At 43.2% G+C, this 13,872-nt stretch overlaps 1 protein-coding gene across 1 annotated transcript in view; it reads right to left on the bottom strand.

The window, feature by feature from the left end:
• The window catches only part of LOC115123275 (protein kinase C zeta type-like), a 101,824-nt gene that overhangs the window by 65,719 nt on the left and 22,233 nt on the right, over positions 1-13,872 (bottom strand). The window contains exons 5-6 of the mRNA XM_065020934.1: positions 2,199-2,296; positions 361-447 (exon numbers count right to left, since the gene is read on the bottom strand). Of these exons, the coding sequence (XP_064877006.1) occupies positions 361-447; positions 2,199-2,296 (185 nt within the window). The remainder of the gene's footprint in view (positions 1-360; positions 448-2,198; positions 2,297-13,872) is intronic.

Raw genomic sequence — 13,872 nt, 5'->3', positions numbered from 1 at the left:
GGAGAGACAGCGAGGGAGAGAGAGGATGGGGGAGACAGCGAAGGAGAGAGAGGACGGGAGAGACAGCGAGGGAGAGACAGCGAGAGGACGGGAGAGAGAGGACGGGAGAGACAGCGATGGAGAGAGAGGACGGTGGCTACGGACAGAGATTGGGACTTGAATATACGGCGATACCGCCAACTTCATCCACTTCACCGATGTGCCTTTCATGTTGGGATTCTAATAGGGCCTCGTCCTCCTCAAAACAAATGGATACGTTTGTAGGGGAAACGGCAGAGAGCCATGTTTAAGGGTTGATTGACGGGTTCTATCCGTATGCTGTTGAAGTACCGGAGGTACTGGAGTAGAATGTCTGTTTACCTCGCATGTTCTTCTGGTAGTTTCCGTTGCCGTTGCATATGAAACATCAGATCCCCTCCGTTGACGTACTCGATCACGAGAAATAACCTATAATCGGAAGAACAGGGAAGGGGTAGATATTGGGAAACAGTCTTGGGAGAGTATCTGAAGGTTGAATGTATCCTAAGTGGTCCTTGTACCAAGATTGCCATTTTCCCCAGCAATAGTCAAGTATTGTCATTGTACAAGGGGAGGCTGCATGGATGCCAATTCAATTATAATTTATCTTAGCTTAAGTTCTTTGTAACAATCAATGTCTTCGTGAAATTGGTGAATTTTTTCTTACACAAAAGTCATTTTGCTCTAAAAACCCCCAGTAAAAAAAGCCTGGGTGAAAATGACCTTCCCCAATGCCTCTTAACATTCTGTTTGGTTTTACAGGTCATAGTTAATGGTCTGACGGTAAACACTCTCATGGCCTACCAGTAATTGACTACAACTGTACATTTCTTAAGTTACAATGAGAAGTCTTATTGAATGCATCACTATTCTCAGAAGCCACAGCTCTGTAGTTTCTTACTTCACACTGAAAATGAACAGAGGTCTAATGGTGAATGGTTAAGTTGCCTAGTTTCAGAACCAGTGGGACAGCTACAGAGAAACGGTACCTTTTATTTAACCCCAGCATGTCATTCAGAACCAGTGGGACAGCTACAGAGAAACGGTACCTTTTATTTAACCACATCACACAGCATGTCATTCAGAACCAGTGGGACAGCTACAGAGAAACGGTACCTTTTATTTAACCCCAGCATGTCATTCAGAACCAGTGGGACAGCTACAGAGAAACGGTACCTTTTATTTAACCACATCATGTCATTCAGAACCAGTGGGACAGCTACAGAGAAACGGTACCTTTTATTTAACCACATCATGTCATTCAGAACCAGTGGGACAGCTACAGAGAAACGGTACCTTTTATTTAACCACATCATGTCATTCAGAACCAGTGGGACAGCTACAGAGAAACGGTACCTTTTATTTAAACACATCATGTCATTCAGAACCAGTGGTGTAAAGTACTTAAGTAAAAAATACTTTAAAATACTTAAGTAGTTTTTGGGGGAAATCTGTACTTTACTTTACTATTTATATTTTTGCCATCTTTTACTTTTACTCCACTACATTCCTAAAGAAAATAAGTTACTTTTTACTCCATACATTTCCCTGACACCTAAAAGTACTGGTTACATTTTTGAATGCTTAGCAGGACAGGAAAATTGTCCAATTCCAGCACTTATCAAGAGCACATCCTTAATCATCCCTACCTGCCTCTGACCTGGAGGATTCACTAAACACACATGCTTCGTTTGTAAATGATGTCTGAGTGTTGGAGTGTGCACCTGGCTATCTGTCAATAAAAATGTAAATTGTGCTCTCTGGTTTGCTTAATAGAAGGAAGTTGAAATTATTTATATTTTTTATACTTAAGTACATTTTAGCAATTCCATTAACTTTTGATACTTAAGTATATTTAAAACCAAATACTTTTAGACTTTTACTTAAGTAGTATTTTACTGGGTGACTTTCACTTTTACCTTAATAGAAAAGGACTCAAGTATCTTTACTTTTACTACAGTATGACTATTGAGTACCTTTTCCACCTCTGTTTAGAACACATTCTCAATGTAAAAAGCAACATGTTGGAATCTATAGTCTCTTTTTTCGTCCCAATTGACACCCCATTTCCTACATAGTGCACTACTTTTGACCCAAGGCCCATAGGGTTCTGGTCTAAAGTAGTGCACTAAATAGGGAACAGGGTACCATTTGGGACTTGGCCTCTGTCTGCCTCTTACCGGCTCTCTGTCTGAAAGCAGGAGTGAAGGCCCACTAAAAAGGGATTGGTAGACGCCTGCTCAAACACATGCTTCTCTGTCTGCACCCAGTCAATGTCCTGTTGGAGAAGGAGTGAGAGGGAGAGAGAGGATGGAGCAAAAGAGAGAGAGATGAATAGATAACACATTAGCAACCATTGTTTGTATCCATAGAGTAGCAGCATCCTGTCATAGCAGACTGACTACCTGCTCTGCCTTTCATGTCTCTGTGCTGTCAACTCAGTTCCCCAGAGGAAGAAATAGTGGAACAACACAACACAAAGCAGCCATTTTTTTATTTCTCATTGCTCAGTACAATACAAGAACATTTGATCTAAGCCACTATATTCTACTGAATGGATTTCTACGTTCCTGGTACGGTGCATTTGGAAAGTATTCAGACCCCTTGACTTTCCACATTTTGTTACGTTACAGCCTTATTCTAAAATGGATTCAATAGTTTTTTCCCCCTCAATCTACACACAATACCCCACAATGACAAAGCAAAAACAGTTTTTTAGAAATTGTAGCAAATTTATACAAATAAAAAAGAAACATCACATTTACATAAGTATTCAGACTCAGTACTTTGTTGAAGCAACTTTGCCAGTGATTACAACCTTGATTCTGCTTGGGTATGATGCTACAAGTTTGGCACACCTGTATTTATGGAGTTTCTCCCATTCTTCTCCACAGATCCTCTCATGCTCTGTCAGGTTGGATAAGGAGTGTCGCTGCACAGCTATTTTCAGGTCTCGGAGTTGTTCCATCTGGTTCTAGTCCAGGCTCCAGCTGGGCCCCTCAAGGATATTCAGAGACTTGTCCCGAAGCCACTCTACCATAAAGGTCTGACTGGTGGAGTTGTGCAGAGATATTTGTCCTTCTGGAAGGTTCTCCCATCTCCACAGAGGAACTCTGGAGCTCTGTCAGAGTGACCATTGGGTTCTTGGTCACCTCCCTGACCAAGGCCCTTCTCCCCTGATTGCTAATTTTGGCAGGGCGGCCAGATCTAGGAAGAGTCTTGGTGGTTCTACCGTTTAACTTGTTCCATTTAAGATTGATGGAGGCCACTGTGTTCTTGTGGACCTTCAATACAGCAGACATTTTTTGTACCCTTCCTCAGATCTGTGCCTCGACACAATCCTGTCTCTGAGCTCTACGGACAATTCCTTTGACCTCAAGGTTTGGTTTTTGCTCTGACATGCAGTGTGGGACCTTATATAGACAGGTGTGTGTCTTTCCAAACCATGTCCAATCCATTTAATTTACCACAGGTAGACTCCAATCAAGTTGTAGAAACATCTCACAGATAATCAGTGGAAACAATTTGGAGTCTCATAGCATACTTATGTAAATAAGGTATCTGTTTTATTTTTTTATACATTTGCAAAAATATCTAAAAACCTATTTTTGCTTTGTCATTATGGGTATTGTGTGTAGATTGATGAGAATTTGCATTTATTAAATCAATTTTAGAATAAGGCTGTAACGTAACAACATGTGGAAAGGGGAAACAGTTTGAATACACAATGAACACCAACCCTTAATTTGAAACTATCTCTTATGAAGGAAAGACTGAGTCAATCGACTAGAACATGGATCCAACTGAGGTAGAAGTAACCCTACTGATGACTTCAACTGTCTACTTTCCAATGAATAAAACAGAAGGCATAAAACACAAGAAAAGGAACATAGAAATACATGGAAAATATGGGATGAATAAGGAACTAAAATGCACAGATGAAGGAACGGTTCAGCGTCTACATGCTACGACATTCATTTGCGGTCGTTACTTGATAGTACTACTGGACTACAATCTAACACGTAGGAATAAAGGAAAACTAAAGGGGCCCAATCACAAATAGAAACACTAGTTAGAGAAAGAGGCACCTTTTGTTTTACCTTCCTCTGGCGAATGAAGAAATAAAAATAAATAAAAAGAAACATAGGAAACACTAAAACACTGCATTAACAATGAACACCTAGACGACCACACAATGAACACCTAGACGACCACACAATGAACACCTAGACGACCACACAATGAACACCTAGACGACCTCACAATGAACACCTAGACGACCACACAATGAACACCTAGACGACCACACAATGAACACCTAGACGACCACACAATGAACACCTAGACGACCTCACAATGAACACCTAGACGACCACACAATGAACACCTGAGACGACCACACAATGAACACCTAGACGACCACACAATGAACACCTAGACGACCACACAATGAACACCTAGACGACCACACAATGAACACCTAGACGACCACACAATGAACACCTAGACGACCACACAATGAACACCTAGACGACCACACAATGAACACCTAGACGACCACACAATGAACACCTAGACGACCACACAATGAACACCTAGACGACCACACAATGAACACCTAGACGACCACACAATTAACACCTAGAGGACCACACAATGAACACCTAGACGACCACACAATGAACACCTAGACGACCTCACCATGAACACCTAGACGACCTCACAATGAACACCTAGACGACCTCACAATGAACACCTAGACGACCACACAATGAACACCTAGACGACCACACAATGAACACCTAGACGACCACACAATGAACACCTAGATGACCACACAATGAACACCTAGACAACCACACAATGAACACCTAGATGACCACACAATGTTAATTCCCTACATTCTACACATTTTACCATGGGTCATGGATCATCTTTTGGCAGATTTACAGCTAATTTCCTGCACTTCTGCACATTTTTGCAATGGGGTGAAGAGGAATCTTTGCCGTTTTAAAGATAATTTCCAGCAATTCTACACATTTTTCCATGACTTATGTTAATATGATATCTGAGTGAGAGTGACTACAAAATCAATGGGGTCCCCTGGAGGTCTGAGAGCAATTCATTTGCAAGCCCAGGCCAGTTCCAACAGAGAGTAAGCAGATTGCAGAGCCCTGGCTGTGATTGCGCTAGGAAGTCACGGATGAAGACAGACGTCTGTTGTTTTTCCAGGACATGGCCTTATACTTCCTCTTCTGAAAGTGTTCGGGTGGGTCTAGTGTTTGGGTGGGTGGGTCTAGTGTTCAGGTGGGTGGGTCTAGTGTTTGGGTGTGTGTGTCTAGTGTTTTAGTGGCTGGGTCTAATGTTTGGGCGGCTGGGTCTAGTGTTTGTTTGGGCAGCTGGGTCTAGTGTTTGGATGGGTGGGTGGGTCTAGTGTTTGGGCGGTTGGGTCTAGTGTTTGGATGGGTGGGTCGGTCTAGTGTTTGGATAGGTGGGTGGATCTAGTGTTTGGATGGGTCGGTGGGTCTAGTGTTTGGATGGGTGGGTGGGTCTAGTGTTTGGATGGGTGGGTGGGTCTAGTGTTTGGATGGGTGGGTGGGTCTAGTGTTTGGATGGGTGGGTGGGTCTAGTGTAAGTCGCTCTGGATAAGAGCGTCTGCTAAATGACTTAAATGTAAATGTAAATGTAGTGTTTGGATGGGTGGGTGGATCTAGTGTTTGGATGGGTGGGTGGGTCTAGTGTTTGGATGGGTGGGTGGGTCTAGTGTTTGGATGGTTGGGTCTAGTGTTTGTTTGGGTGGCTGGGTCTAGTGTTTGTTGGCGCAGCTGGGTCTAGTGTTTGAGCGGCTGGGTCTAGTGTTTGTTTGGGCAGCTGGGTCTAGTGTTTGGATGGGTGGGTGGGTCTAGTGTTTGGGCGGTTGGGTCTAGTGTTTGGATGGGTGGGTGGGTCTAGTGTTTGGGTGGTTGGGTCTAGTGTTTGGATGGACGGCTGGGTCTAGTGTTTGTTTGGCAGCTGGGTCTAGTGTTTGTTTGGGCCGCTGGGTCTAGTGTTTGTTTGGGCCGCTGGGTCTAGTGTTTGTTTGGGCGGCTGGGTCTATTGTTTGGGCGGTTGGGTCTAGTGTTTGGATGGGTGGGTGGGTCTAGTGTTTGGATGGGTGGGTGGATCTAGTGTTTGGATGGGTGGGTGGGTCTAGTGTTTGGATGGGTGGATCTAGTGTTTGGATGGGTGGGTCTAGTGTTTGGATGGGTGGGTGGGTCTAGTGTTTGGGCGGTTGGGTCTAGTGTTTGGATGGACGGCTGGGTCTAGTGTTTGTTTGGCAGCTGGGTCTAGTGTTTGTTTGGGCGGCTGGGTCTAGTGTTTGTTTGGCAGCTGGGTCTAGTGTTTGTTTGGGCGGCTGGGTCTAGTGTTTGTTTGGGCCGCTGGGTCTAGTGTTTGTTTGGGCCGCTGGGTCTAGTGTTTGTTTGGGCCGCTGGGTCTAGTGTTTGTTTGGGCGGCTGGGTCTAGTGTTTGGGCGGTTGGGTCTAGTGTTTGGATGGGTGGGTGCGTCTAGTGTTTGGATGGGTGGTTGGGTCTAGTGTTTGGATGGGCGGTTGGGTCTAGTGTTTGGATGGACGGCTGGGTCTAGTGTTTGTTTGGCAGCTGGGTCTAGTGTTTGTTTGGGCGGCTGGGTCTAGTGTTTGTTTGGCAGCTGGGTCTAGTGTTTGTTTGGGCGGCTGGGTCTAGTGTTTGTTTGGGCGGCTGGGTCTAGTGTTTGTTTGGGCGGCTGGGTCTAGTGTTTATTTGGGCCGCTGGGTCTAGTGTTTGTTTGGGCGGCTGGGTCTAGTGTTTGTTTGGGCGGCTGGGTCTAGTGTTTGTTTGGGCGGCTGTGTCTAGTGTTTGTTTGGGCGGCTGGGTCTAGTGTTTGGATGGGTGGGTGGATCTAGTGTTTGGATGGGTGGGTGGGTCTAGTGTTTGGATGGGTGGGTGGGTCTAGTGTTTGGATGGTTGGGTCTAGTGTTTGTTTGGGTGGCTGGGTCTAGTGTTTGTTTGCGCAGCTGGGTCTAGTGTTTGAGCGGCTGGGTCTAGTGTTTGTTTGGGCAGCTGGGTCTAGTGTTTGGATGGGTGGGTGGGTCTAGTGTTTGGGCGGTTGGGTCTAGTGTTTGGATGGGTGGGTGGGTCTAGTGTTTGGGCGGTTGGGTCTAGTGTTTGGATGGACGGCTGGGTCTAGTGTTTGTTTGGCAGCTGGGTCTAGTGTTTGTTTGGGCCGCTGGGTCTAGTGTTAGTTTGGGCCGCTGGGTCTAGTGTTTGTTTGGGCGGCTGGGTCTAGTGTTTGGGTGGTTGGGTCTAGTGTTTGGATGGGTGGGTGGGTCTAGTGTTTGGATGGGTGGGTGGATCTAGTGTTTGGATGGGTGGGTGGGTCTAGTGTTTGGATGGGTGGATCTAGTGTTGGATGGGTGGGTGGGTCTAGTGTTTGGATGGGTGGGTGGGTCTAGTGTTTGGGCGGTTGGGTCTAGTGTTTGGATGGACGGCTGGGTCTAGTATTTGTTTGGCAGCTGGGTCTAGTGTTTGTTTGGGCGGCTGGGTCTAGTGTTTGTTTGGCAGCTGGGTCTAGTGTTTGTTTGGGCGGCTGGGTCTAGTGTTTGAATGGGTGGGTGGATCTAGTGTTTGGATGGGTGGGTGGGTGGGTCTAGTGTTTGGATGGTTGGGTCTAGTGTTTGTTTGGGTGGCTGGGTCTAGTGTTTGTTTGCGTAGCTGGGTCTAGTGTTTGAGCGGCTGGGTCTAGTGTTTGTTTGGGCAGCTGGGTCTAGTGTTTGGATGGGTGGGTGGGTCTAGTGTTTGGGCGGTTGGGTCTAGTGTTTGGATGGGTGAGTGGGTCTAGTGTTTGGGCGGTTGGGTCTAGTGTTTGGATGGACGGCTGGGTCTAGTGTTTGTTTGCGCAGCTGGGTCTAGTGTTTGTTTGGGCGGCTGGGTCTAGTGTTTGTTTGGGCGGCTGGGTCTAGTGTTTGGGCGGCTGGGTCTAGTGTTTGTTTGGGCGGCTAGGTCTAGTGTTTGTTTGGGACGCTGGGTCTAGTGTTTGTTTGGGCGGCTGGGTCTAGTGTTTGTTTGGGCGGCTGGGTCTAGTGTTTGTTTGGGCGGCTGGGTCTAGTGTTTGGGCGGCTGGGTCTAGTGTTTGGGCGGCTGGGTCTATTATTTGTTTGGGCGGCTGGGTCTAGTGTTTGGGCGGCTGGGTCTAGTGTTTGTTTGGGCGGCTGGGTCTAGTGTTTGTTTGGGCGGCTGGGTCTAGTGTTTGTTTGGGCGGCTGGGTCTAGTGTTTGTTTGGGCGGCTGGGTCTAGTGTTTGTTTGGGTGGCTGGGTCTAGTGTTTGTTTGGGCGGCTGGGTCTAGTGTTTGTTTGGCAGCTGGGTCTAGTGTTTGTTTGGGCGGCTGGGTCTAGTGTTTGTTTGGGCGGCTGGGTCTAGTGTTTGTTTGGGCGGCTGGGTCTAGTGTTTGTTTGGGTGGCTGGGTCTAGTGTTTGTTTGGGCGGCTGGGTCTAGTGTTTGTTTGGGTGGGTGGGTCTAGTGTTTCGGTGGGTTGGTCTCTTCACTATCTATCCATCTCTATCACTGTTGTTAACCAACTGCCAATCAACTCATAGAAATACACAAAGAACATATACATATTTCACTACTTTAAAATGGAGATAGCCGTCAGTGGTTCTGGCCTTGTTGTCACAGAAGCGATCAATGGCAATCGGTGATCGGCAGTATGCCCTCTTTCTACCTCTATGGATTAATGGAAAGATTGGAGGTGCACCCTCTAGGTTCTATATCTATGATAGCAAGCTGTCTGGCTTTGGCTGGGGGGCGGCCATGTTTCTTCCTTAAAGCTGGGTCTTGGCTGCCTTGAAAGAGACAGGATGCCAAGCCGTGGTGCTGACTAGACTGAACCCAGGCCAGGGACTATCTAGGCTGAACCCAGGCCAGGAACTGACTCCCATGGACTGACTAGGCTGAACAAAGGCCAGGGACTGACTCCCAGGGACTGACTAGGCTGAACCTGGGCCAGAGACTGTCTTGGCTGAACCTAGGCCAGGGACTGACTCCCATGGACTGACTAGGCTGAACCTGGGCCAGGGAGAGTCTTGGCTGAACCTAGGCCAGGGACTGTCTTGGCTGAACCTGGGCCAAGGACTGTCTTGGCTGAACCCGGGCCAGGGACTGTCTTGGCTGAACCTGGGCCAGGGACTGTCTTGGCTGAACCTGGGCCAGGGACGGTCTAGGCTGAACCTGGGCCAGGGACTGTCTAGGCTGAACCTGGGCCAGGGACTGTCTAGGCTGAACCTGGGCCAGGGACTGTCTTGGCTGAACCTAGGCCAGGGACTATCTAGGCTGAACCCAGGCCAGGTACTGTCTCCTAAAATACCCTCCCGTTCCTCATCAGGCCCGAAATATGGCCAGCAGTGACCCCTCTGCAGTCAAATTGCCCTCTAGAGGCCTCATGGTTAGAATGTTATTCATATTTTTCCTAATAAACATCATATAAAAGAAACCACCGAAAAGCTGGTGCTTCTATGTCAAATGGTTTTGTTATATTCAGTCTTCTGTGTTGTATAAAAAGTGTAATAATGGGATGCAAACTCTAAATGTAATACATTTCAACTCTATATCTGACATGGTACAGATGTCTTCTTTTTTTAAGCCCATAACCAAGTGTGTGAGATGCATACTTTTGTTTCAAAGTAGATTTGTTTAAGACTACCAAGAAACACCCTGTGTGATGCTGATTTAGCACACTGCAGTAAAAGGTTCATATGTAAACACACCCGTCTGTCTGCCTCTGACAACTTTCTGACGTCCCTGAAATTGACATCTGGGCAGGGCTTTGTTTGGCGAAGCCTGGCGCTTTGCTGTTATATTGACAATGGTAGTCAAGGAAGAGTGGTTCTGTTTTTTAAAAGCTGATTGAACTTCAACTCTTTCTGCTGTTGTGGTTTTCTGTTTACACATTCGAAGAGTACTTTATTAAATAAATTAATAATTCTACACCTGTTGTTTACGAAGCATGTGAGCAAATTATCAAGATTGATAATGAGAGATAAATAAAGAGAGCTCTATAATGAGAGAGATATAAAGAGAGCTCTATAATGAGAGATATATAAAGAGAGCTCTATAATGAGAGATATATAAAGAGAGCTCTATAATGACAGATATATAAAGAGAGCTCTATAATGAGAGATATATAAAGAGAGCTCTATAATGAGAGATATATAAAGAGAGCTCTATAATGAGAGAGATATACAGAGAGCTCTATAATGAGAGAGATATACAGAGAGCTCTATAATGAGAGAGATATACAGAGAGCTCTATAATGAGAGAGATATACAGAGAGCTCTATAATGAGAGAGATATAATGAGAGCTCTATAATGACAGATATATAAAGAGAGCTCTATAATGAGAGATATATAAAGAGAGCTCTATAATGAGAGAGATATACAGAGAGCTCTATAATGAGAGAGATATACAGAGAGCTCTATAATGAGAGAGATATAATGAGAGAGATATACAGAGAGCTCTATAATGAGAGAGATATAAAGAGAGCTCTATAATGACAGATATATAAAGAGAGCTCTATAATGAGAGCTCTATAATGAGAGAGATATAAAGAGAGCTCTATAATGAGAGAGATATAATGAGAGAGATATACAGAGAGCTCTATAATGAGAGATATATAAAGAGAGCTCTATAATGACAGATATATAAAGAGAGCTCTATAATGAGAGCTCTATAATGAGAGAGATATAAAGAGAGCTCTATAATGAGAGAGATATAAAGAGAGCTCTATAATGACAGATATATAAAGAGAGCTCTATAATGAGAGCTCTATAATGAGAGAGATATAAAGAGAGCTCTATAATGAGAGAGATATAATGAGAGAGATATACAGAGAGCTCTATAATGAGAGAGATATAAAGAGAGCTCTATAATGACAGATATATAAAGAGAGCTCTATAATGAGAGCTCTATAATGAGAGAGATATAAAGAGAGCTCTATAATGAGAGAGATATAATGAGAGAGATATACAGAGAGCTCTATAATGAGAGATATATAAAGAGAGCTCTATAATGACAGATATATAAAGAGAGCTCTATAATGACAGATATATAAAGAGAGCTCTATAATGAGAGATATATAAAGAGAGTTCTATAATGAGAGAGATATAATGAGAGAGATATAAAGAGAGCTCTATAATGACAGATATATCAAGAGAGCTCTATAATGACAGATATATACAGAGAGCTCTATAATGAGAGAGATATACAGAGAGCTCTATAATGACAGATATATACAGAGAGCTCTATAATGAGAGATATATAAAGAGAGCTCTATAATGAGAGAGATATAAAGAGAGCTCTATAATGACAGATATATAAAGAGAGCTCTATAATGAGAGATATATAAAGAGAGCTCTATAATGAGAGAGATATACAGAGAGCTCTATAATGAGAGAGATATACAGAGAGCTCTATAATGAGAGAGATATACAGAGAGCTCTATAATGAGAGAGATATAACGAGAGAGATATACAGAGAGCTCTATAATGAGAGAGATATAAAGAGAGCTCTATAATGAGAGCTCTATAATGAGAGAGATATAAAGAGAGCTCTATAATGAGAGAGATATAATGAGAGAGATATACAGAGAGCTCTATAATGAGAGATATATAAAGAGAGCTCTATAATGACAGATATATAAAGAGAGCTCTATAATGAGAGCTCTATAATGAGAGAGATATAAAGAGAGCTCTATAATGTGAGAGATATAAAGAGAGCTCTATAATGACAGATATATAAAGAGAGCTCTATAATGAGAGCTCTATAATGAGAGAGATATAAAGAGAGCTCTATAATGAGAGAGATATAATGAGAGAGATATACAGAGAGCTCTATAATGAGAGAGATATAAAGAGAGCTCTATAATGACAGATATATAAAGAGAGCTCTATAATGAGAGCTCTATAATGAGAGAGATATAAAGAGAGCTCTATAATGAGAGAGATATAATGAGAGAGATATACAGAGAGCTCTATAATGAGAGATATATAAAGAGAGCTCTATAATGACAGATATATAAAGAGAGCTCTATAATGACAGATATATAAAGAGAGCTCTATAATGAGAGATATATAAAGAGAGCTCTATAATGAGAGAGATATAATGAGAGAGATATACAGATAGCTCTATAATGAGAGATATATAAAGAGAGCTCTATAATGACAGATATATCAAGAGAGCTCTATAATGACAGATATATACAGAGAGCTCTATAATGAGAGATATATCAAGAGAGCTCTATAATGACAGATATATACAGAGAGCTCTATAATGACAGAGATATACAGAGAGCTCTATAATGAGAGATATATAAAGAGAGAGATATACAGAGAGCTCTATAATGAGAGATATATAAAGAGAGCTCTATAATGAGAGAGATATACAGAGAGCTCTATAATGAGAGATATATAAAGAGAGCTCTATAATGACAGATATATAAAGAGAGCTCTATAATGACAGATATATAAAGAGAGCTCTATAATGACAGATATATAAAGAGAGCTCTATAATGAGAGATATATACAGAGAGCTCTATAATGAGAGATATATAAAGAGAGCTCTATAATGAGAGCTCTATAATGAGAGAGATATAAAGAGAGCTCTATAATGAGAGAGATATAATGAGAGAGATATACAGATAGCTCTATAATGAGAGATATATAAAGAGAGCTCTATAATGACAGATATATCAAGAGAGCTCTATAATGACATATATATCAAGAGAGCTCTATAATGAGAGATATATACAGACAGCTCTATAATGACAGATATATAAAGAGAGCTCTATAATGACAGATATATAAATCACTGAACGAGGCCGTATGGTGTAAGATAGTTGTCTCTGGCCCCCTCCCAGTTAGGGGGAGTGATGAGCTCTACAGCAGAGTCTAACAACTCAATCGCTGGTTGAAAACTGTTTTTTGCCCCTCCCAAAATATAGAATTTGTAGATAATTGGTCCTCTTTCTGGGACTCACCCACAAACAGGACCAAGCCTGGCCTGTTGAGGAGTGACGGACTCCATCCTAGCTGGAGGGTTGCTCTCATCTTATCTACGAACATAGACAGGGCTCAAACTCCCCTAGGTCCACAATAAAATAGGGTGCAGGCCAGGCAGCAGGCTGTTAGCCAGCCTGCCAGCTTAGTGGAGTCTGCCACTAGCACAGTCAGTGTAGTCAGCTCAACAATCCCCATTGAGACCGTGTCTGTGCCTCGACCTAGGTTGGGCAAAACTAAACATGGCAGTGTTAGCCTTAGCAATCTCAATGGAATAAAGACCTCCTCCATTCCTGACATTATTGAAAGAGATTGTGATATCTCACATCTCAAAATAGGGCTACTTAATGTTAGATCCCTCACTTCCAAGGCAGTTATAGTCAATTAACTAATCACTGATCATAATCTTGATGTGATTGGCCTCACTGAAACATGGCTTAAGCCTGATTAATTTACTGTGTTAAATGAGGCCTCACCTCCTGGTTACACTAGTGACCATATCCCCCGCGCATCCCGCAAAGGCGAAGGTGTTGCTAACATTTATGATAGAAAATTTCAATTTACAAAAAAAAAAAACATTTTCGTCTTTTGAGCTTCTAGTCATGAACTCTATGAAGCCTACTCAATCACTTTTTATAGCTACTGTTTACAGGCCTCCTAGGCCATATACAGCGTTCCTCACTGAGTTCCCTGAATTCCTATCGGACCTTGTAGTCATAGCAGATAATATTCAAATTTTTGGTGACTTTAATATTCACATGGAAAAGTCCACAGACCCACTCCAAAAG

Source organism: Oncorhynchus nerka, linkage group LG7 (assembly GCF_034236695.1).
Source record: "Oncorhynchus nerka isolate Pitt River linkage group LG7, Oner_Uvic_2.0, whole genome shotgun sequence".
NCBI classification, from domain to species: Eukaryota; Metazoa; Chordata; class Actinopteri; order Salmoniformes; family Salmonidae; genus Oncorhynchus; species Oncorhynchus nerka.
This window is presented reverse-complemented; position numbering and strand designations above follow the sequence as displayed.